This window comes from Ambystoma mexicanum, chromosome 3p (genome assembly GCF_040938575.1).
Source record: "Ambystoma mexicanum isolate Mex_15411 chromosome 3p, UKY_AmexF1_1, whole genome shotgun sequence".
In the NCBI taxonomy this organism is placed as follows: Eukaryota; Metazoa; Chordata; class Amphibia; order Caudata; family Ambystomatidae; genus Ambystoma; species Ambystoma mexicanum.
Window position 1 is genome coordinate 173,187,208 of NC_090925.1, and position 24,562 is coordinate 173,211,769.

At 45.6% G+C, this 24,562-nt stretch overlaps 1 protein-coding gene across 4 annotated transcripts in view; it reads left to right on the forward strand.

Annotated features, from left to right (window-relative positions):
* LOC138580215 (alpha-2-macroglobulin-like protein 1) overlaps window positions 1–24,562 on the forward strand; it is a 1,347,911-nt gene that overhangs the window by 1,017,579 nt on the left and 305,770 nt on the right. For all 4 annotated transcript variants that reach the window (XM_069650572.1, XM_069650575.1, XM_069650574.1 and 1 more), the window contains one exon: window positions 313–388. In XM_069650572.1, the coding sequence (XP_069506673.1) occupies window positions 313–388 (76 nt within the window). The remainder of the gene's footprint in view (window positions 1–312; window positions 389–24,562) is intronic.

Consider the following 24,562-nt stretch of genomic DNA (forward strand, 5'->3'; position numbering starts at 1 on the left):
CTGGTCATCTTAGTCTGAAGCGGACGCAGGCTCAGAAGGACAATACAATCAGAAACTGTGATGAAGGCTAAGGGGAAGAGCAGGGCAAACTAAACAAGAGACATGGCGCGAGATTGATGGACAGTGGTTTGTAAAGTGGGATAATGAAACTTTGGAAAGAAGAGCTTGGGAATGGGAGTGAGGAAGAGATATGGGGAAGAGAGAAAAAAGTAGATGGATAGGGGGAGAGAGAGGGAGAGCACGAGGGAGAAAGACGTAGAGGGAAAGGGAGATGAGAATGGATGACTAAAGAAGCCTTCACTCTGTCCACAGGGATACAACGACAGATGTCTTTCAGGAGGACCGACGGCTCCTTCAGCACCTTTCAAGATGACGAAGGCAATACATGGTAATGTGAGGGGCTGCATGGAGATGGAAAATGTACATTTTGTGGGTAGTTTGACTGTAACCAGAGTTGTGCTTGTAAATGTCATTGGCTGGCTGTAGTCCTGGAAGTGCCAGAGGTTAAGCATCCACTGGCATACAACACTATCCCAGGCAAATCCATCTTCTGTGATAAGCACCTCTTCTTTGGCAGCAGCGTGGCCATTAGCTTGTAGGCATTGATGGACAGTATTAAAATCTAACTGTAGCTTGTGCTCCCACAGCCAACATGTAAACTATGACCACACAAATCCCGGTTTCAAGAAGCTCGGCATATTGCAATCCACATTGTAAACTACACAAGTGTATATTGCACATTGGTTTTGTATAGCTCTCATTCACCTAAGAAATGTGCCTTGCTGTTGTAAGCAAGCTACTAGTATGTGGAATGGCCAGAAAGAAATACAGAATGCACTCCATTCGGAAAACAAAAATGTTTAAGATTTTTTCAGAATTGGAGGAAGTTGTCCATAAATCGTAAGGATACTTGGACGGAGTTCTAAGTCATGGCTCAGGCTGAGAAATATCACCCACCCAAGTTGTATATATAAGTTTCGGAGATCCCAGACCACTCACTGGAGAATAATGAATGCATCTTGTCTTCGAAAGATGGGACCCTGATTGAATATTACATGATGCACCACACACAGAGATCCAACAGCCTCAAATCCTTCACAGTCCTTATATGATACCCCAAACTCCTCCAACCACTAATCACGACCTGCTCTTACAACTCACTTTGCCAGACTGAGCAGCCTCCCCCTGGGCAGGAATATTTGTCAAAGATATGCACGTTTGGCTGGGATTGCCTGTGGATTTCAGTCTCATTTGTGTCCAATTAAGGCTGAGAGGCCCGGCCTAATGCTGTATCAATACTGGCAGCCATTTTGAATTTGATGTCAGTGTGTATGACCAGGGAGCAGGGATGTCATATCACCAAAATGCCATGGGTGGCAGAAGTGACATCAGGGGACCCTTGACCTCTGATGACATCACTCAGTGATGTCGTTTAAAACCGCCCCCAAGTGACATCGCAGGAAGTGATGGCACATGACCTTTCACCCCTTGACAAAACAGGAAGTGTCATCACATAGTATTGTTCCTCAGTACCCTAAGAAAAATATGGTTACGATATCACTGTAGTATGATATACATTTCATACAAGAATATATTACCATATGTAGTGTTAAAATGAGTGTGTATCGGCCCATATTACCAAATTACTGTGCATGTAAGCATTTGTACTTACCTTGGCTTGCCTGCAGTTACGGTCATATCGAGGGTCTGGACAAGGCAATACAAGCTGCTCCTGCTTGGTATTGGTGTGCTCAGGCCGTCCTGCTCCCAGTCCTCTGCCACAGGATGCTGAAACCTGGCATAGAAGAAAATGGCAATGCATGGCCAGGGTGCACTATTGCACTTAAACTACTGCAATGTGCACCTAACGAAAAAAAAGAGGACGAGCAGCACGAAGCAAAAGCAAATGTTGACTATCGGTAATTCCCCTGGATTTGGTAGGGAATTTTGAAAAAACAATGTTGTCAAGAAAATATTAATGTCAAGTTTGTAGAGGCATTATAATAAATCACATTTTAAATCAAAGTTCACATACATACTGAAAGGGAATACGTACATGGTCCATCATCGGGCAGAGCAAGAGGCTGACACCACAGCATTGTATTCCTATATGCCGCTTATCGTATATGTTATTAACAATACATGTCTGAGCTATATGGTCAGTGGCATATATGGTTGAGTAGACCTTGCTAGGATTCAAACCTATAATGGCAGAACACTCATAGACGCCAGCAGTGCACACTTAACCCACTGAGCTATTTTACCATCTATTTATCCTTAAATGTGCATACCACAGCCTTTGGTAATGTGTTGGCTATGGGGGTTAAATTTCTTATTAACATAACACTTATTATTATAGTGCTTAGAAGCAGGAGGGATATATCATGGCGCACTAGTAAACCTGATAATTGTAGTGCATGGCTTGTGAGGTTGGTGTGTAGCTATCCTCATAAATGTTTCTTTTTAACTGCACAATTTATTCTACAGCACATTGTGTCGCATTTGGATAGCTCATAGAGTTTAAATCATATGGCTTTTTTCTATTCCTGCTGCAAAATGTGCTGTAAAATGTGTTGTTACAACCTGGGGATGGGCATAGCTCCATCAACCGGTCTCAGAATTGCAGGGGTTCCCTTCCCCAAGCTTAATTCACATTCATTAGGGGTTCCATTCCCCTAACTTATCACACTTCCGGTCTCCCTCAGTCGGGCTCAGACCTTTTACAGATGTCGAAGACTTTCGAATGCGCGAGGCATTTACTATAGGCCTCCGCAGGACCTCTTCGACTTTTTCTTCACCTCACACTCTTGTTATTTGCCCCATTGTCCATTGGCTCTTGGTTGTTCATCACCATAAGCACAAAAGTTCAAAGAAATCTTTCTCTTCAAGCATTCACCTTTAAACTTCCCCTTTTGCCAATGTTAATCTTGACCATTCCGCATTTCAGAGTTAGTTGACTTTACTGCTTCAATTCAGGAGTCAAGGTTAATTCCACAGGCTTCGCCTCGCCTCCCCAACTCTGTCATTCAAACAGGAGGGTTGCTGGCATCCGTGAAACACAGTGCAGACTTCTTGTCTGGGATTTGGCTTGCTTCTGTTTTTTTGGAGGCAACAACCTCCTGCAGGGAACTTCAGGGTTCCCCAAGCCTTTGTTCTGGTCCCTCAATCGGTCGTTCTGCACCAGTGGCTTTGCCTTTGTCCCAAATGTTATGCTCCTTCTCGTGTTCCACCCTGCTCCAATTCTCATGGGTCTCCCTCAGTCAGGCTCGGACCCCTCCTTTAACTTCTCACATAGGTCTCCTCAGTCGTGCTTGGACCCCTGCTTTAGCTGCTCATATGGTTCTCCCTCAGTTGGTTTCAGACACCTCCTTTGAACAAAAGTTCAATAAAAAAAAGAATTCTGGACTTCAAGTCCCACAATGCAGCTTTCTTATTTCGCTCCCAATTTGTCAGCTCCCCTAAAAAGCCTTCGGGAGGTTTTGGGAGCTGCAGATTTTGTAATAGGATGTTTCTTGAGGACACAGGTCCTAGCCACCTACCCCTCAAAGGACTGGGCTTTCCTGTTTCACCCACGGGAGGATCTCTGGTGTGGGTACTGCCAGGTATTGCCAGATGCCCCTGGTTTGGCTACCTGGAGTCAGAGCTCCTCAAGACACAGCAGCCTCCCCTGTACTCACAGGCCCAGCAATTAGGAGTCCTCCTTCCTCCAGACCTTCCAGGGTCTCTTCAGATCGAATTCTCTCCTCCTGCCCTCTGTGCACCATCCAGCATCCCCAGCTCGCTCAGAGTGTGCCTGTGTGCTCCACCTCTCATACTGGCTGGGAGGAGTAATAAGAGTCAGCTGTGAATGGCTGTACAGCCCTGCCGGACTCTGCCTAATCTTATTAATGGAACAAAATGGAGACTACCCACAGGAACTCATGGTACATTGGTTCATATGGGTAATCTTCATGGCCCTGGGCTGCCTCTTCTTCGTCTCAGTGTTTTGGTATTCTAGTATAGAAATGGGATTTCTAGATTGGAAGTAGGAATTGTGGGAGTTGTTGTTTTTTCAAGTGCTGGTAGAAAAAGGAATAAAAATATTGTCAGAAGAAGGGGAATGATGTTTTTGTTTTGAAATATAGGGTGTTGTGTAGGTACCTGTTGGAAGTGGGGAAGGGGCAACGGCACAGGACATACAACAACCTCTAAAGGTGGAAGAAGTGTTGGGTAGGGGTGTGTCGTAAAGGAAATACTGTGTCTCTCCCGAGGGCATTCCCCCAGATGACCCCAAGGAGCCCCTGCCCAGGTGATCCTCCTGCACTGGTCCACCCCCAAGGTCTGGTTCCAAAGACGATGGCCATGCCCTGGCCACCTGAATAAAGATCCCTGGGGTCTATAACTGAGAATGCCCTCAGGTTTCTCACAGTAGACAAACACAGAGTTTGTAACCACTGCCTTCCATGCGACCACCTCGAATCCTGTTGCGCCGTATGCAAGCTCTTTAGGGCCAAGACCCTAAGGGAGCGCCGAACCAAGGGATGGACGGCATACACCATGTCGGCAGAGTCGGAAACCGCTGCAGGGATCTTCGAGTTGGACCACAAAGGCAGAGGCAGCCTAGACTCTGATTTGGAGTTCGATGACACTACCGTGGAACAGTCTAGTTCCTTTAGGATTGGGCATTTGATCACTGTAAACAAAATCAGGCCCACCTTTAACCCCTTAAAGAGTATGTACATGCTTTGTCCGTAAAGCAAGTTTATTGTACAAACGGCCGGGAGGGGTTAGATCACATCAAAGAGTCAAACTAACCTGTCTCCCCAAACCACACAAAGAACAGGTATTGTATAAAATTTGCAACAGTTAAAACACCAGGTTTTGTTACATAGTCAACCCCCACACATGATTGGTTAATCCTATGCAATGTATCCATATGCCCTTTAGTTCCCACACTTCTTATTGGATACATTCATCTAAGCACCATCCACTTTAACTTACAATTGCATGTTTCATATTTACACTATACCCCTCTCTCTGGCCTTTCCATATTTGGTCATAGCCTCATCTCCTAGTTAAACAGTTTACACAACTTTCAAACAATTTCAATTATCACAGGTTTCATCTGGTTATAACCCTTTACCCCTATTTGTGTTGCACACAGCTATTCGATGAAAGTACCATTCATGTGACGAGGAGGAGAGTAAACAAATTTTCTTTTGATCTATTGTTGCTGGTTTTATTACCCACGCGAGTTGGTGTCCACATTTCTCTCTAGACTATGCGACTTACCATTCCAGCCCACATGGCGTCAACCCACACCTTGACAACTATTGAAAATCCATGATCTATCAGTGCTCCTTTCCCCTCAAGCAACCCACATCAGGTTCAATTGTCTGGCAGTCTCCTATATACTTACAGAGATTGCATCTCCCCTTCACAATGCACCTAGACTATAAAAAAGTCCTGCCCGAAACTGACCATCTGATATTCATCGAAACTGCTTCTGTCTTTCTCCAACCTTGTAAAACTAGTTTTTCAGTCACACAGAGTTCAATTGCCCAACCCAGGTTTTTAGCTAGCGCAATCGCTAACTTGTCAGAGAATTCTGTGCCAAAAAAGATTTGTATATTCATACTGCCCAAAACCTATTTCCCTAGAGACCCCCATGCATTTACACCTATACATGTATGTTCAGGACTAACGCATACCCTCACACTGATTTTCCCATTGCAAATCTCTTACCTCACATTCACATGTAGACGTCCCTGCTGCCTGATAGTTCAGCGCTATGTGACATGAAACACCTGTACTGCCTTTATAATGTACTAGCAGTTTTGACACTTATCTTGCTGTGCAAATTCAATTTGAAAATGTATCAACTAAAACACAAACAACATTAAAAATAACGCAAATCGCATTCACATTAGGTATACTAGATTCATACTAAATTGCCACATTATGTCAACATCGCTGTCACCCCAGCCACCAATATGATACGCACAATTCAAACTTCTCTTTACCCGTGGGACCCTTATCAACCACCTCAAATTCCCCCTTTAGTTAATAAATTAACTAACAAACCAATTTTCAACTCATCAATCTCACTTTCTCAGGGGAATGAAATCTTACAGCCATCGCTCATATTAGTCCCCTCAAACCCATTCTCCTATGCTGTACAATCCCAATACGCCCTTCCAGGTAGGTATGAGAATGTTCATATTTACGCTCATCCATGAAGGCACCCAAGAAAACAGAGAGTCCAAAAGAGAGTCATCAGCAATTCCCTCCTCACTTTCCATGGTCCCTCACAGGTAGTGTAATGCTGCGATCGTCCGGGCAAGAGTTCCATGTCCAAATCATTGGGGGGTCTGTATGTGCAACACATACTCCTGAACCTCAGGCAAACCCCGCCCTCCATAGCTGTAAGGAGGCCAAAGATATACCGATTCTGCAATGCTACAAGCCTCAAGGGCCTGGGTTCTTCTTTAATTACACTAAATGCTGATTCAGAGGAATTCATAATAATAATAAATAATAATAATAGTGAACAATTTGTAACCACTTCGAGTTGGCCACATTCTGTACGCCAGGGGCCAAAAGGGAAGTAGAAAACATCTCTGTCTGGCTAAATAGTCAAAATAATTCATAAATGTTCATAAGAGCCTCAGTGGATGTTGATAAGATGTAGTTTCTTGATCATTCAAGGAGTCCGTTTCTATGGCAGTCTGTAAAGTTACTGAATTGTCCATTGTCCATGTCTGATGACACAAGGGGCATGGGAGACATAGAGGGAACCAATGTAGACTCAGATTTGGATTTTGAGAATGTCAGGTGGTTCTGGGGAACCACAAGGATGGGCACATGCAAGGTGGTGAGACTGCAAATGCCTTGCAAGGCCGGAGGTAACTGCTTTTACGAAAATGGTCTTCAGGACCAATACAAATTGAGAAGTGTCTGGCGTACTTCTAGCAATATCAGCGATGCAAACCTTGATGTTGCAGTTCTGATTTGTGCCTGCAGACACCGTACCGTCACCCTTAAAACCCATTGAAAAATGTGTAAGTAACTGGATCTTAACAGGTTTCTCTGGCTCCTTGAGCCATGTTAAAAAGTTCATATACTTTTTCCATTCACTTCCACATACTCAGTTTATTTGTGCCACCCCTTCTTCAGGAAATCCCACCAATCCTCGTGCTCTGCAACTCTTCACCCCTTGCTCCCATTTATTGTTCACAATAATTAGTCCTTCAAGATTGGACTGTACTTTTGCTTGCAATGGACATCCTTCTGTTTTTCCCCATCTAATGGTAAACATTCTTCTTCAACTGGAAGGGTGGAAGCAGCTACAGATTTCCCCTGAAACTGCCTCGAGCCCTGCACAAGGCTAGATGCACTAGACACCGTGCCTCTGCTACCTCTACCTCGTCAGGAATAAATAATCTAGGGAAACCAGAAGCATGGGGGATAAGAGAGAAAATAAAATGCAGCTCTGTTGCTCTCTCTCCCCACCATCTTCATATCATGATACCACAAATTTTCTGATGCAAAGCCCTGTGCGTCATTTACCGTTTCTAAATTTATATCATCATCATTATTTACAAAATCTATTTTAAGGTCTTATTATGCTCTTAATGGGTTTTCTGCTGTATCCATAGTACTTGATAACTCAGACCCATTTACATTACTACTATAGAGAACATATACCACAATAATCGAAAGAGAAATAGATCTACACATTGTCATAAACATTTTAAATGCATTTTTTTGTTTTACAGTCTGAACAACACTTCTCGATCTTTATGCACTCCCTCCCCCTTTCACTGGCATGAACTGCATCTCCTTGGTGCACACTTATCTTTTTAGGACTGCTCTTGCGCTGATATGATATGATATAATATGACATGGCTTTTATAACGCACCTGTACACAAGTGTATCTAGGCGTGACAAGACACAGAGGGTAAAACAAAGGAGAACAAAACAATGATCTTACTAGGCCTTGTGTCATTCAGATCACAAAAGAGCAGGAAAGGGGAAGGGGAGAAGTGCCTAGGGTGGTGGGGAGGGCGGAGAGGTGCAGGACAAGGAGAAAAACAAGAGTGCAGCCAACAAGTGGCAGGTGCGGGTGCTCATGGTACAGCAACAGATGGAGAATAAGAGAAGGGACTGTAGGGTTACAGATACAGACCACAAGTGCAGGGGAGCAAGAGGCAGTACGGGATTGCAGCTGGACATGCAGGGACCTGTGCTCCAATTCAGAGGGTGAACAGGTGACCAGTGCAAGGATCAGGCAGGTGATCAGCAAGAGAGAGGAAGCGAGAAGACAGAAGTAAAGCAAAAGGTCTTGAGTTGCTTCTGGAACCAGAGATGGTTCTGCTCAAGTTCTGAGAGGCAGGGCGGCTGTTCCAGGGGGAGGCCCCACCCGAAGAAAGAGATATGCCCCCAACTTGTTGCTGGCAAAGCAACTGACCCTCAGAGAGTTGGAGCTGGAGGAGCAGAGAGCTCAAGAAGGCAGGTATTTAGGAAGATAGAGTTGGAGGTAGTGTGGTCCCAGGCCCCAGAAAGCCTTGTGGATAATAGAGTCTTGAACTTGATCCTTGCTGCCACTGGGAGCCAGTGAAGAGATTTCAGTGCTGGAGTGATATGATCCCTAGGCTTGAGGCCAAGACAAGTCTTTCAGTCCCGTTCTGGTGTTAGCGTAGGGACTCTGTTATCCCTTCATAAGTCATGTACATGTATCCAAGTTTTGTTACCCTCCACTTTCACTTCAGTCAGTGTAGCAAAGATCATTCAACAAGGACCATGGAAACACTGTTTATTCCAGCGACGAACAAAGGAATGCATGTAGATAGAGACCCCCGGGAGTAACAATGGTTGCTGTTGTTCTTCTTGTTCCTGGCTGTCTTTTCCCATTGCTTGCTGATGTGATGCTCTAACCTATGAAGACACAATCTTAACGCTCTTAGTCAAGGCCCGAAGATATTCTTCAAACTCTTCTGCAAGAATTTCTGCTGACATATGTGCATCTGAATCTGTGCGTGTGGGTGAGAGTGGTGTACACAATCTACGCCCGTCCCCACCTCATGAGGACTGAGGTGGTGATCTTTCCTTGGCTTATTACATAAGTAAAACCGGGCCAGCGGAAGACAGTACAACCAACTCACTACATAATTTAGACAACTGCATTTTAAGCAAACCACTAAGCCTTTCAACTATCACATTGACATGTCGGTGATACACCGAGCACAATGTGTGCTTGATCCCCAGAAGGGAGCAAATAATGCATGAAATAAATGGGTATTATTATCTGATCCCAGGACCTCACATATTCCCCACCGTGGAAATAACTCCCTCACCAGAAATGTAGCTGCCAATTTTTCATCAAGGTGCATGCAGGGACCAACCTCAAGCCATCGGGAAAATGGACATACAATTACATTAAAATACCTGAAATTATTACACTTCTGTGTCATATCAACAAAGTAAATGTGAAGTTCTCTGAAGAAATAACCACTCTCACTGCTTTCATGGTCTTACCGGGATTAAAATCTTTACATGGTATACAATTCCCTATGAATCTACTTACCTGTGTGTGAATGTCTGGTGTAAACCACTCCTCCTGGAGTTCTGTTGCTATTTGTTGTTGGGAGATATGTGACAGGCAAGAAGCAGTTCTACGGGCATTACTACCTTCCCCCTCAACTCCTGTCTCTACAATATGTCTGTAGGCAAGAGCATTCATGCCGTATTTGCTCAAAGTGCCGTCTCCTCTTGAGGTGCATTTCGATGCATTTCCACAATTTGAAGCAAATGGACTGCAGTAGATTGAACTGTTGGGACACCATTTCCATTTGTGGAGGTTCTGAAAAGGGCAAATATGCTGCTTCCTTTAGCGCTCTGTCTGCGGAATCATTACCAAGCACTATTAAATCAGTTCTATTAATATGCGCAGTGCACTTCACTATTCCTACCTCTAAGGGCAATGCCTGCTCTTCAATTAGTCAGGATAGCAGCGCAACATGCTGGACTGGGGTCCTGTCAGATCTTTTAAACCCTCTTTTCTTCCACCTAGATAACCCAGTATTTACTGTGAGGTGACAGACGCAGAGTCAGAGTAGATAGTGACTGCCTTCCCCTCACTCAACTCTAGCACCTCGATAAATGCCACTAGTTCTGCTGCTTGTGCGGAGTAATGGGGAGGCAGTCATTTCTCCACTCCAACCAGGTGTTTCCTATCCATAAGAGCTACAACATCCACCCCTGTGTGCCACTCACCAGTGCCCTGATCAATAATTGATGACCCGTCAACAAAGAGTATCTCGCCTTCTTCCAAGGCATCCTCCTTAACCTTTGTCTTCTCTTCTTCTTCTCCCTCATAAGTTGCACAGTCATGGACAACATAGTCAGGATTCACTGGTTTAGCTAAGAATGTTGCTGGATTGACTAGGTGACACCTTACCGGATGTATGGAAGCATTTGCCAAATAATTTCATACCCTGATACTCTTTGGGTTGTCAAAAAGGACTTAGACTTTTCCAAGTTAGCAAAAACTGTTTGCTCCACATGCATCGTCACCGGGCAGCCCATAGTAATGGTTGAAGACGTTTGTATTGCAGAAGCTGCTGCTATGAGAGCTTGTTCACGCGGGAACTGACCTTGAATAACTGAATCCAAAAGCCTGCTGTATTAAGCCAAGGGTTTGTAACCTAATAATTTTGTTTTGAGTCTGAACTGCTGTCATTACCTTCCCATCTGTATGTGAAAATAGAAAAAACTGTTTCTGGTCATACAGGGTCGCCAAAACTTGTGCATTACTGATCGCAGTCTTGAGTTCCCGAAAACATATTCTCCTTTCCTCTGACCATTTTATCATACCCTTCTCTTTCTGTGCTTCATTGAGCGCTTGAAGTGGGGTTATTGTGTAACTAGAGTAGTTAAATATCCAGGACCTACAATAGTTACAGAGCCCCAGAAACTGCTGCATCTGTTTTACCATAACTGGCTGAGGTGTATTCTGCACTGCAGTGGCTCTCTTAAGCATCACCTTTCTCCCTGCAGATGATATTACCTGTTCCAAATATACTACCTCTGTCTGGCAAAACTGCAATTTATCTTTGTCCACTTTTTACCCCTTCCCTGTGAGCAGGGAGAGGAGCTTCATTGTGTCTCCTTGACACTGCTCTTCTGAAGCGCAACAGACCAATGTGTCTTCAATGTTCTGAATTGGGGTGCTGGGCACTTGTAAGTTTCCCAAATCCATTTGAATGACCCTGTTAAAAATACTCAGTTATTCACAGTACCCTGTGGTAACCTTGTGTGCTGAAATCTCTTGCCATGATACGTAAATGCTGTGCGGTACTGGGAATGAAGGTGTAAGGTGAAAAAGGTGTTTTTAAAATCGATTACTGAAAATGGGTCATCCCAGTATGGATGTTACAGAGAATGGTAGCAGCATTTGGTACCACCGGAAACTCTGCTTCAACAATGTTGTTCAGTGGTCGCAAATCCTGGACCATCCTCCAACTGGACTCCTTTGTTTCTTCATAGGGTAGATGGCCGTATTACATGGAGATACAGATGGTTGAATAATGCCTTGTTTTTAGAATGCCATAATGGTCTCAAAGATCCCCTTGTCTGCATCCCTAGACATGGGGCATTGCCTAACCCGTGGAAATATTGCACCTGATTTTAAATTAATCTGTACTGCTCCAACACTTTTCAACAACCCCACATCATGAGGATTGCTGGTCTGCAATTGGTCTGGCACTTTCTCCAAATCCTCCTTCCAATATGGCAAATTTTTTCCTAACGACGAGCATTGTCTGCGCTACTCCATTTGCTCTATCATTACCTGGCAAGGCACCCCAATCTCAAAGACCATCTCTCCTGTGTCTTTTGTGTCCACAAACAATTTTTCATCGGACATTTCTCTTAGCGATGAGGTCGGATCGATACACAACACTGTGTGCCATTCGTCTTCTTCCTCATCAGTGCCTGAAAGTACCACCTGTGGTTCTTGACAACTACTGCATCTAACAGAATGGTAACAATAGTCCCTGGCTCTATCTACTTTGACCCAGCTGGGCAAAACAAAAATTCAAGAGTTACACGCCATGTTCGATCTTTTATTCCCGGGACCCAACTCAATGCTATCATCACCCCATACACAAATAATGCTGAATGCACTGGCATTCCCTAGTTGCATTGTCACTGGTATACAAGGGGGAAAGCGCTGCTTCTCTCACCGGGTACAATCCTGGAGTCGAGCATACTATGCTGTCTTTTGAAAAAGTAATCAGCATATTAAGCTTGCTCAGGAGGTCCCTTCCCAAAAGTTTTGCTGGGGTATTCTTACAGTATAACAAGGGAACAGATAAAATGTGCTTACCTACCTTGATACACAAATCCTCAGTGTAAGGACCCATAGGGCAGCCCCAGAAAATCCCTGTGTGTCCATCATTTTGCCTGACACAGGAAAATCCCCTTTTTTTGATGCATGATTGTGTAGCCCCTGTATCAATCATAAATGAAGACATCTACTCACCTACCTTTACTCCTATCTGAGGTTCCTATTTCAGATCAGTAGTGTTACGCTCACCTGATATTCACGGGGACGCCACCCAGCCGTAGGGACTCTGGTATCCTTCTCTGCGGTTCCCAGGTGTGACCAGCAGGGAAGTTCTGCCTTGTTAATTCTGGTGTGCTCTCCGTCCTGCCTTCTTGGCAGGGGCGCGTTGTCCTTTGTGGACGAATGCAATCAAGTACTTCATTGATGGCGGCCCGCTTTGAGTCTTTCAGGTAGGTCTTATTGCTGTTGTATATAGTTGTTATTCTTGCATGCCTTTCTTGGTTTAATACATGTCTCTTTCTCTTCCTTAGGTGCGCGGAAGTCCAATGTGATGCATTGGCTGAATTGGGTCTCGCCGGTAAATGGTGGTATATAAAGAGCACTATGATGTGGTAAGTAGGCGCTAGGCACAGCGCTATGATGCCTTGCCTTTGCTAACTTGTTGTCTTTTCTTTCCCATAGATCGCGGTGTTCACCCGGTGTATGAAATCCCCGGGCGATGCTGGTCGAGGGGCGACTTGCGAGGTAAGCTTTTCGGCACAGTTCGTTATGTTGTAGAAGTGTCTAATATCTTGTTTCTTCCTTTTTTGCAGATCCGTCGGTCCGGGAGACGCGCTGATCCTAGGATGCTGTTCGCAGGAGCTGTGGGCAGCTAACGATGAAAATTACAGGTAAGCTGCTGCTGCTAACAATGTCCTTTTGTCTCTTTACAGATGCTGTTCTTCCGAGTTTTGCGGGTACAGCTGAACACGATGAGCGTCACGTTGCAGGATTGCAAAGTAACGCGAAAGCGTGTTGTCCAAGTCGGGTGTGGTTTAAATAGCTTCAAGAAAGTTGTCCAGGTAAAGTAGTTCCTAGGGTACCACACCCAAAACACTTGGTTCCAAGGAGCCAAGCTATGTGGATGCCTCCATTTTGGCTGGCACTTGAAATAAAGTAGTTCCCTATACACAAGTCTTTATTAAGTATGAACCTGGCACCAAAGGCGACAGGACTGGCCCCAAGAGGGCTTAGTCAAAGGATGCCTAAATTTGTTGGAGACCCGAGCCAAGACCCCTCCTGGCCCATGGGCTTGCCAGGGGGGGTTCTGGATGTGGGTTGTGACAGCACTCCCCCCCAAGGCCCCTCTCAAGGTGTTCCTTCTGTCCGGCCCAGGTTTAGTAGGAAAGTTTCGATGATATTTTTTGATCAGACGTGGTGCATAGATGTTTTCACAGGGTTCCCAGGATCTATCTTGGGGTCCAAATCCTTTCCAATCAACTAGATAGTATAGCTTGCCTCTTGAATACTTGGAATCCAGGATGCCTCTGACTTCGAATTCTGGTTCTCCGTCAATAAGTATGGTGTACCGGGCTGCATTGGTTATAAAAGGGACACATGAAATACTGGGTGGATTTGTAGGTTAGGTGGTAAATCTAGTTTGACGGCCGCTGAATTAATTGTTGCCTTGATGGTGTAAGGCCCTAAGCACCTGGGTTGAAAGGTCCGGGTTCCCTTGATGGGTGCCAATCTGGCGGCCAGCCAAACCTTGTCTCCTACCTGATAGTCAGGGGCTTTTTTCCGGTGTTGGTTGGCAAATTGCTTTTGCTTTTCTTTGGCGAGAATAAGATGTGCTTTGGCCTTTTTGAAAGCCTGAGTGATGTTGGTGTGAAGGGTTTTTACTGCTGGCATTTCCAAACTGTTTGGGAGATCCAGTTCTGAGGTACGTGGGTGTCTACCATAAAGGGTATAAAAGGGTGTTTGTCCGGTACTGGAATGCAAGGAATTGTTATATGCGTACTCAGCTATCCATAGTAAGTCTTTCCAGTCTCTTAGTCCATGGTGCAACATGCACCGTAAGTATTGCTCGAGGGTCTGATTGGTCCTCTCGGTCTGACCGTCCGTTTGGGGATGATGGCTAGTGGATAGCCGGATGTCAATTTGCACCATTGCACAACACTTTCTCCAGAAGTTGGAGACGGACTGACTACCTCGATCGGAGATTAGGACTGATGGGAAGCCATGTAGTTTAACAATACCATCCAGGAACAAGGAGGCCTTTGAACAGAATAAAGTGTGCCATCTTTGAGAATAAGTCCACGACTACAAGAATGGTGTTAAACCCTTGACTGGGAGGTAGGTCAGTGATGAAGTCGAGGGAAAGAGTGTGCCATGGAGTGGGAGGAATGTCCAAAGGTTGGAGAAGACCGGATGGTTTTTGTTTTTGCGACTTATTTTGTGTGCAGACTGAATATATTGGATGACGTCTTTACCCCAGGCAGGCCACCAGAAGTTCTGTTTTACCTTGGCTAGAGTCTTGGTGATTCCAGGGTGCCCTTCGATCAGAGAATCGTGATAGCCTGAAATTATTTATTGTTGTAAGTCCTTGGTGGGTACGTACAGACGATCCTTAAAAAAGGGTAAGTGATCTTTGATGGAATATTGTTCCCCCTGCGCTTGCCATGCAAGGAAAGTATCTGGATTCATGGCTCGTTGAATCTCGTTTCTCAGTTCTACTTGGGTTAAGGCTGTAGTGAGGCCCAAGAGTTTGTCTTCGGGTATGATGGGGACTGGGTCTGGGGTCGTATATACTATGTCATCGGTGCCTGTACGAGAGAGTGAGTCAGCTTTTCCATTCTTGACCTCTGGTCGAAATGTGACATAATCATATTCGGCGAAAAAAAGGGCCCACCGCAATTGGCGTGAAGAATGGGCTTTAGCTGTTTTAAGATATTACAGTTATGGTCCGTGATAACTGTAATGGTGTGTCTGGCCCCCAGAAGGTAGTGCCGCCGGCTTTGAAGGCGGATTTGATCGCCAAGAGTTCTTTGTCCGTGATGGCGTAATCAATCTCCAGAGGTGAGAATTTTTTTGACCAGAAGGCCACTGGATGTAGCTGGCTGGTTTCTGGATCTTTTTGTGAGAGGACAGCTCTCATTGATATACTGGAAGCATCCGTTTCCACGATATAAGGAAGATCTGAGCGAGGATGTCGCAGGATTGGCGCGGAGGTGAACCTTTTCTTAAGTTCCTGAAAAGCTTTTTCTGCTTCTTCGGTCCAGGCACATTTTTTGTTGTTTTTTCACAGCAATACGGTGATCGGGTGTACGACCTGAGAGAAGTCTGGTATGAACCGGCGATAGAAGTTCACAAAGCCCAACATGCTTTGCACCCCTTTTACTGACGTTGGTGATGGCCATTTCAAAACGGCGTCTACTTTATGAAGGTCCATTCTGATGCCTCCTGGAGTAAGCATAAAACCCAGAAACTCTACTTCGGTGACGTGAAAAAAACAATTTTCAAGCTTTGCATATAAACAATGTTTACGGAGCTTGGTGAAGACTGAACGGACGTGCTTGATATGATCCTGATTTGAGGTTGAGTACACTAGGATATCATCTATGTACATGAGGGCGCAGACATCAATTAACTCTCTCAAGACGTCATGCATTAAATATTGAAATGCTGCGGGAGTGTTGCATAACCCAAAGGGCATGACTTGATATTTCGTAAAAACCATATTTGGTACGGAAAGCAGTTTTCCATTCGTCTCCGCTTCTGATCCGGACCAGGTGGTACGCTCCTCGAAGGTCCAATTTGGTGTAAATCTGGGCATCTTTGACCTGGTACAGCATTTCAGGGATAAGTGGCAAGGGGTAACGGTTCTTCACGGTGATCTGTTTTAATGCGCGGTAGTCAATACAGGTTCTTAAGTCCCCTTCTTTTTTCGGTATGAAGAACAAAGGACTGGCTGCAGGGGACCTTGATGGACGGATGAATCCTTTTGCAAGGTACTGGTCTAAATAAGACTTCAGATGAAGGTATTCATGTTCCGTAAGAGAATAGATTCAACCGCAAGGGACTTGAGCACCTGGAACAAGGTTGATCTGACAGTCATAGGGCCTATGCGGTGGCAGCGTGATTTCTTGGTCCTTCTGGAATACATCCTGGAAATCGTGGTATTCCTCAGGCAAGGTATTAGTTACTCCCAGGGTTGATGCTGTCGCTCCGGGAGTCGTAGAGATACTGAAAGCAGGTTTCTGTTCTTGATAATAACAGGCTGGGGAGCAGTCGCTGGGGAAGGTTAATTTCCTTGCCCGCCAGTCAATCAAAGGTTTGTGAGCGACTAACCATGGCATCCCCAGTATGAGCTGGAATTGAGGTGCCTTGATGAGATAGAACGAAATAAGTTCCCAATGTCCGTCCTGGCACAGCAAAGTTATCTCGGCTGTGCATTGGGTTACAGGTCTGGAAGTGATTTCTGTCCCATCCACCGTAGTTACCTTGTCTGTAGTTGGCTTGGAACATAGGGGAAGCCCCATCTCTGCAGCCAGGTCTTTATCTATATAATTCCCAACTGCTCCGCTGTCGATGTATGCTTCAACGTCATGCATTCTTGACGACCGTTGGTTATTAATTAAGATCACCGGCATTGCAAAGTGTGAGGTTGGTGGCTCTTTTCTCTCACTCGACAAACTGACCTCTACGTTTGCCGATCTGGGTAGTTTTCCGGCTTAGATTCCTTCTCTTCATCTTTTTCCGTGGCCCTGACGACCTTCCTTGGAGGTTTCACTGGGCAGTCCTTCAGGAAATGCCCTGGTTTTCCGCAATACAGACATAGTTGTTGTTGTCTCCTTTTATCTCGCTCTTGTTTTGTTAATGGAGGTCGTACCCCTCCGATTTGCATGGGCTCCACAGTATTTTCTTGCACTCGAGTTACATTGTTTCTAGATCGAACGTACACAGCCCGAGGGTCCATTTTGGAACAATCTGCTTTTCGGTCTTGCAACCGGTGGTCTAGTTGTACGACCAAATCTATGAATTCAGAGCAGTCTCTAGGAGGATCAACCACTTGAGCTAGAACGTCTTTTAATTCGCCTCGTAAGCCCACTCAGGTGTGATAAAACAAAGGCTACCCGAGCTTGGTCATTTGGTAATGCTCCAGGCCTGCAAAGAAAGTGAAGGCGACACTGATTCATGAAAGCTGCGTATTTCCGTGGATCACCTGCAAACCTCTCTGGTGATGCCAAAGGAACTGTTCCCAGTAAAATGATTTGTACCGGAGTAGAGGTAGTGGATGGCATAGTAGGATTTTGCATCGTTGGGTTGTTTCCCGGTAGAGGTGTCTGTCCTGCTTGTGATTGCAAGTGTTGCCTGCTAATTTCTTCAGTGCGCTCTTTAGTCACTAACAAGTCTCTCTGGAGAGCGTTAGTCTCTTGTCGGGCAGAATGAACCTTGGCACGAAGTTCTCCTAACAATTGGGCCAATCGGTCTAATTCTGATGTCTCCATGGCGCCCAGGTGGATTGGTTTGGCAGTCATCGCGTTCTGTTACCCTCACCTGGTATCCACGTGGACGCCACCCTGCCGTTGGGACTCTGGTATCCTTCTCTGCGGCTCACAGGTGTGACCAGCGGGGAAGTTCTGCCTTGTTGTTAATTCTGGTGTGCTCTCCATCCTGCCTTCTTGGCAGGGGCGCGTTGTCCTTTGTGGGCGAATGCGATCTAGTTACTTCACTGATGCCGGCCCTCTTTGAGTCTTTCAGGTAGGTCTTACTGTTGTTGTATATTGTTGTTATTCTTGCATGCCTTTCTTGGTTTAATAAATGTCTCTTTCTCTTCCTTAGGTGCGCGGAAGTCCAATGTGATGCATTGGCTGAATTGGGTCTCGTCAGTAAATGGTGGCGTATAAAGAGCGCTATGATGCGGTAAGTAGGCGCTATGCGCAGCGCTATGATGCCTTGCCTTTGCTAACCTGTTGTCTTTTCTTTCCCATAAATCGCGGTGTTCACCCGGTGTATGAAATCCCGAGGCGATGCTGGTCGAGGGGCAGCTTGCGAAGTAAGCTTTTCGGCACAGTTCGCTATGCTGTAGAAATGTCTAATGTCTTGTTTCTTCCTTTTCTGCAGATCCATCGGTCTGGGAGATGCGCTGATCTTAGGATGCTGTTCGCAGGAGCTGTGGGCAGCTAACAATAACAATTACAGTTAAGCTGCTGCTGCTAACAATGTCCTTTTGTCTCTTTACAGATGCTGTTCTTCCGAGTTTTGCAGGTACAGCTGAACACGATGAGCGTCACGTTGCAGGATTGCAAAGTAACGTGAAGCGTGTTGTCCAAGTCGGGTGTGGTTTAAATAGCTTCAAGAAAGTAGTCCAGGTAAAGTAGTTCCTAGGGTACCACACCCAAAACACTGTACCGCATAGCTTGGTTCCAAGGAGCCAAGGTTTCTGGATGTGGGTCATGACAAGTAGTAACCTATAGAACAGGACACATCAGAGATCCCTGTGGGCTGTCCTATTTCTGGTACATATGAGCACCAGGAGGTGAAAAAATATCATCTCAGAGCACATTTTCTCCGATGTATTCGGTGACTGTCCCATGGGGTAGAGGGTTTTTATCCCAAGCCTGTACCAGTGCCTGGGCTAACACGATCAGTGGGGGTGCTTAGATCTATGCCATTACAGCTCCTGGGTTTTGATCAACCTGGACTTGCTGCAACAGCACAGAGCTTGGGGCATATGGGAAAGTTTGGGGGATCATTTGTGGGGGACCTGCATTGAAATATTGCAGCCGGCTTTGACTGTCCCCTGCAATGTGTCCTATTCTCCCACGTGTCCAACATGAGGCTCCATACCCTCCATAACCTCCTCCCATTGATCACTTAAACCTGAGCCCCATACCTCCAAACCCGCCAAATCACCCAACACCCTGAGAAAATCCACGCCTACCCTGTGGAAACCCTCTCAGTGGCTTCGGTCCAGGTATGTACCCGTCCATCCATCCTTGTCCCATTCCAGTTTCCATGTGTCCCTGCTCTCCTGATTGTCTTTACTGTTCCTCTGTGGAGCTTGTTATCATTGCTCCTTCTAAACAAATCTTCGCCAAATTTTCTGAGCCAGATTAGGCTCAGCTTTCTGTGCTTGCTCCATGTGTTCCTTCTCCTTCTCGTGCCGCCTTTTACAAAAATGCACAATGTGTGCTTGAATCACCTGCCAACACTTGGCCTCTATTCCTACTACTTTATCCAGGTTGTGCTGCACTTTTTTGGGGAGCTCCTTTTTTTACATGTGGTAGAAGATATCCACATTCTTGTCCCATGCTTCTCCCATCTCTGCCCTCGACATTTCTTGAATTAATTGAATATGGGCAGTAGGATCCTCATCTAGGTTCATTGTTTTCACCAAGATAGAATGTATATTGGGCACATCGGGGTTCATCATTCTAAATGCCCCCCAAACGTGTGTCCTATAATTATTAAAGGCCGCTCCATCACGGGTATTCGTGTTCAGTTGAACCCCTGATTTTTTCCAGAGCTCATCTGCTCGTTCCCCATGAATTCTCTGAAAATGGTTTTAATGTCCCCAATCGCTAACATAATACCAGCAGTTTGTTTTTCCAAGGCATAAATCCACTTCCCCACCCCTGCAGTAAGCAAAGCAAGCATCTTCATTAGATTATTCCAGTCCATGTATGACCATGGGACATGATACGCCTTCCCCTGACCCTTCTGGAGTGATGGGAATTGAGTTGCCCCTACCTTTACTGGGGCTTTTCCCCATCTGTCCTTTGCCTTTCCCTACAGCCATGTGAGCCCCACGGCGTGTCCGAAGGCCCCATGGTGTGCTTTCCCTAATTACTGCTGGAATGGGAGGCACAACTATTACCCCTTGTCCTCCCTGCTCGTCATCTGTTTCCCATTCATCCTCTTCCTCCTCTGCCCTATTGCCAAATCCCCTAATCTTTCTGTGGGGGCAGAAGCATTTTTGTTACTGCCATAGCATGCCGCTTCTCTTTCTCCTTAGAAAAGAGAAGACAATCTGTACCTGTGGTGGCACGTCCTTCCTCCAAATCCATATTTACTCCCTTTATGAATGATTTATGTAACCTAACGAGTATCTGACCATGCCTCCATCTCCCTTACTCAACCTCCTTCACTTGCCTATTACCTTCTTCCTGTTCTTTACTACTGCTCTGTTGTAACCGCATTACTTCATTCTCTGCTAATTTTACTGCTTCTTCCTGTTTTTGTTGCTCCTGCTTCTCTAGCACTATCCCCAATCTATCTTCTATTCTAGTGACAGGGGAACCTCCTCCCTTCTAAACTCTTCATCTCTCCTTGCTCTTACAGTTCTCTCCTGCTCTAGTTCCTTCAGCTCTAATTCCAGTGCTGATCTAAATGTCGAATAGACTTTTCTCATTCCACCTCGCATCTGAGACCCATTAATAACTTTTACTAAAGAAGGTGTTATCCTGCTTTTCTCCTCATGATCCCATCTTTCGAAGATTAGAGATGATGGGGTGTCGCCCCTGTCCGTCTTGCAACCACGGTAGTGGTTACTGGATAGTATGGAGTTTCAAATTCAGGGTTAGTATATCCTTCTGCGGGCGACAAAGTATAGCACCCATATGGGGTGGTGCAGAAGAAACTCCTACACATTCCTTTCTTGTCCACTCCTAAACAGTCATCATTTTATGAGTCTTCCCATCCTTCTCGTACAACTTCCATAACGCCAAGATATTCAATCTATTCTCCAACATACCCTTATCGTAAGACCCTTCATTTTGCCTTTTGTTTCCCTCAAACATTCTCAATGATATTTCAAAATATTCACCTTATATCCGGGAAGCACCTGACAAATGATTCAATGGAGTCTCCATACTCAAGACCAATATAACTAACATTTTCAAAAATCGTGATATAACCCCCAAGAACCAAACCCATAGCACAATAATTACTACCCACAAAAAATCCACTCACTCTCCTTACTCGCCTTCATCTCGGTAATCACACACTCCGAAAGCATACATTAAAAACAACATATTATAAAAACACATGCCACCCAAAAGTCCTCTTTACTTCTCTGAGATTTCTCCTTCACATGAGCATAAAAACTAGTGCAGTGTTTTTCACAACAACACTTCTGTTTCTCTCTCTTCTTTACTAGTACAACACTCTCGACTACAGTGCTGCCTTTTCCTTACTACAGGAAGATACCTGTTGAGATGGATTCCTGAACTCTGACCTGGTGGGCAGAGGTTCAGAAGGCCAGCCTAGTTTCTTGGAATAGGATAACCTTCTGGACAAGCCAGACCAACCAAGGTAGCTATGTGCGGCGGTCAAGACTAGGAGTCAGAAGGGGTGAGGGTGATCAAAAGCCCACAGTGAGCACACACTTTAAATGACCTACAAATTACTCTGTCAGGTGTATTTATCAAAAATACATATACATTTATTGAAGGGCTTTTAAATCAAACACAAAGCAAATATCAGTAGTAATAATCAAACCAACACCACACTAACTGTTAAACATGTGTACAGTCACCAATGGCCTAAATTAATAGCACACAGTATGGGTCCACAACCTTCAAAGAAAGGGAGCATACACTGCAAATATCATTTAGGCAGACCTTTGCAATTCAAACCCTAACTGAGAGGCAGTCCAGTCCTTAAAATGAGGGAATTTTGAGCTCAAAAGTACTTTTGGTGCTGGTGCATGCGATCGTGCGGTTAAGTCAAAAAGGGGTCTCTTGCAGCGACTATAGCAACTCAGGAAGGTGGGTGAGGAAGGTGGGTGAGGCATTGAAGAATATGTTCCCACTATTCAAGAAGGGTCTCGCCGAGATGGCAGAGCAGGATCCAAGAGTTGGGAATAGCTCATTAGCAGCGGCTACCTTGATGAAGCAGAGTGGCCCTCAAGGGACACTTGTGCCTAAAAATGGATAGATGCACCAGGGGCCACCTGTAAGGGTTACAAGTACTCACCGACCCTTGGTGCAACCGGGACCAAACTTCGGCAGACGAGTCCACTTCGGTCACAGGTTTGAATCATGCAGTTGCGCGGCTCTGCAGCTTTTAGGGACTGCGTTCCAGGGATGATTCTGTGGCGGGACAGTGGCGATTTCTCTGCTCCTGATGAAGGGATCAGGCCAATTCCACTGCAGAGAGTCTGAGGGCACAGGGGGGCACAGCAGCAAGGCACCCACAGAGTTCATCACAACAGCTTGGCGACACAGTGACCACGTATGCTCGGATTCAGGCGTACTCTCCAAATTCCAGACCTAGGAATGCTATGTATACGAAACTCGACAGGAGAGTGCCTTATACCCAGAACTTACAGACTCCAAATGCGCAAGTGTCAACTCAAGATGACGGCGGTTCCAGGGCAAAGGTCCTGTACGAACTGGTCAGTTCACTGAGCGGTCTAGGAACACTTCCAAAAAGGCTCACTTACAAGTTAAGTTGGAGGTGCCGAGAATAGTTAGTCCCACTATTCCAATGGGTCGAAGCGCCTTTGCCGACCTTCTGGGTTTGATCAGAAACAGGGGGTGTAACGGGACGGCAGTGGGCTCAGGGTGCAAAACCTTCCAGCGGGTCACCAGCATTTCCTTGGCTCTGCTTCTTGGTTTCAGGATACTTGGCTCCTTTACTAAGTTTGGTGCTAACTCAGAAGATCGACCTGGCAGGGGTGTGAGATGCTTTCTCTTATCCAGAATCTCCTTCACGCAAAAACGAAGAGGTCCCAATGAGAGATCTGCTCACATACAGCCATCCCAGATGTGGACCAATCACGGACCACCGTGGTCCCAGTCATTCCCAGCATACCAGACATCCTGGCACCCAGGATGGGTATTGGCACCAGACAGTCCAGCCCACATCCTGGGCCGCACATACAAGGCATGCAGAAGCCCGCAAAAGATTCGGATTGCGTAAGGGTCTGCATGACCACATAAGGAATTTCCTGGGTCTGCTCAACCTGGGGAAGGTAAAGGGGCAAGATGGCCAAAGGACAGATCAAAGGACCTCGTGTTATGGCCATTTTAGGCACTGGCCACTGTCCTGGGCCAAATGCAGTAAACGCGGTATGGACCATAGAAAAGGGTTAAAAATACATGAAAAGTAACAGCTGCCACCAGCTCTGTCCATGCCACATTTGTACATTCACGAAAAAATCCTTTGAGGGTGCCTATAGCCTTCAAAATGAAAAGGGGACGCCAGCGCACTGTACTGTAAGATACATTGTGCACTGATAAAATCTTGCTAAAGAATAGCAACAAAGTGAAAGTCTACGGGAAACAAAGTCTCCCAGTACTGACTGTGTTAAGGGTTTGTCAATTTCCCCATAACAAAATGAGGAGAAGCCCAGAGAAGTGCAGCAGAAGGCTGGGCTCCACTGGAAAAAGTCAGTCTAGGATGGTCAGACAACAGAAAAAAGTTGGGGGGTTCACAACTGGAGGGGAAATTACACATACATGGAAATCGTTCATAACACTCACCCCTCCCAGACCAAGGACAGGGGGAACTAATCCACCTCTGGCTGGGATTCTTGTTCAGGTCAGTTAAACATTCATGGCAACCCATCAGCATTGCTATGTTGAACACCTGGACTATGCTCGATGTTGATGTCAAAACCTTGCAGGCTTATGGACCACTTGAGCAACCGAGGATTCTCTCCCTTCATGTTCATGAGCCACTTTAAGGGCTTATGGTCAGTTTGCACAGTGAAGTGGATCCCATAGAGGTAGGGCCTCAGCCTCCTTAGGTCCCACACAACAGAGAAACATTATTTCTCTACTGTGGACCACCTGAGCTCTCTGTTCCTAAACTGGCGATGTATGAATCCAATAGGGTGTTCATTACCTTTCTCATCTACCTGTGATAGAACAGCACCTATCCCAGTGTCAGTGGCATCTATCTGCACAATAAAATTAATTTGGTAATCCAGGTCCCTGAGAACAGGGGCCTAGCACACAGAGTCTTTGAAGCCATTGAAGGCCTTCCAACAATCCTCAGACTGAGAGACCCTCTTGGGTTTCTTAGGAGTTGTGAGAGCAGTCAGAGCAGCAGCTATGGTGCCATAGTCTTCCATAAAGTTTCTATAGTACCCTGTGAGACCTAAGAAGGCTCTCAACTGGGTTTGTGTTGTGGTGGTAGGCCAGTGCTGTACTGCTTGTACTTTACTGGGTCGAGGTTGTATCCTCCCTCCACCTACTTCATGCCCAAGGTAGACCACTGAACCTTGACCAATCTGACACTTA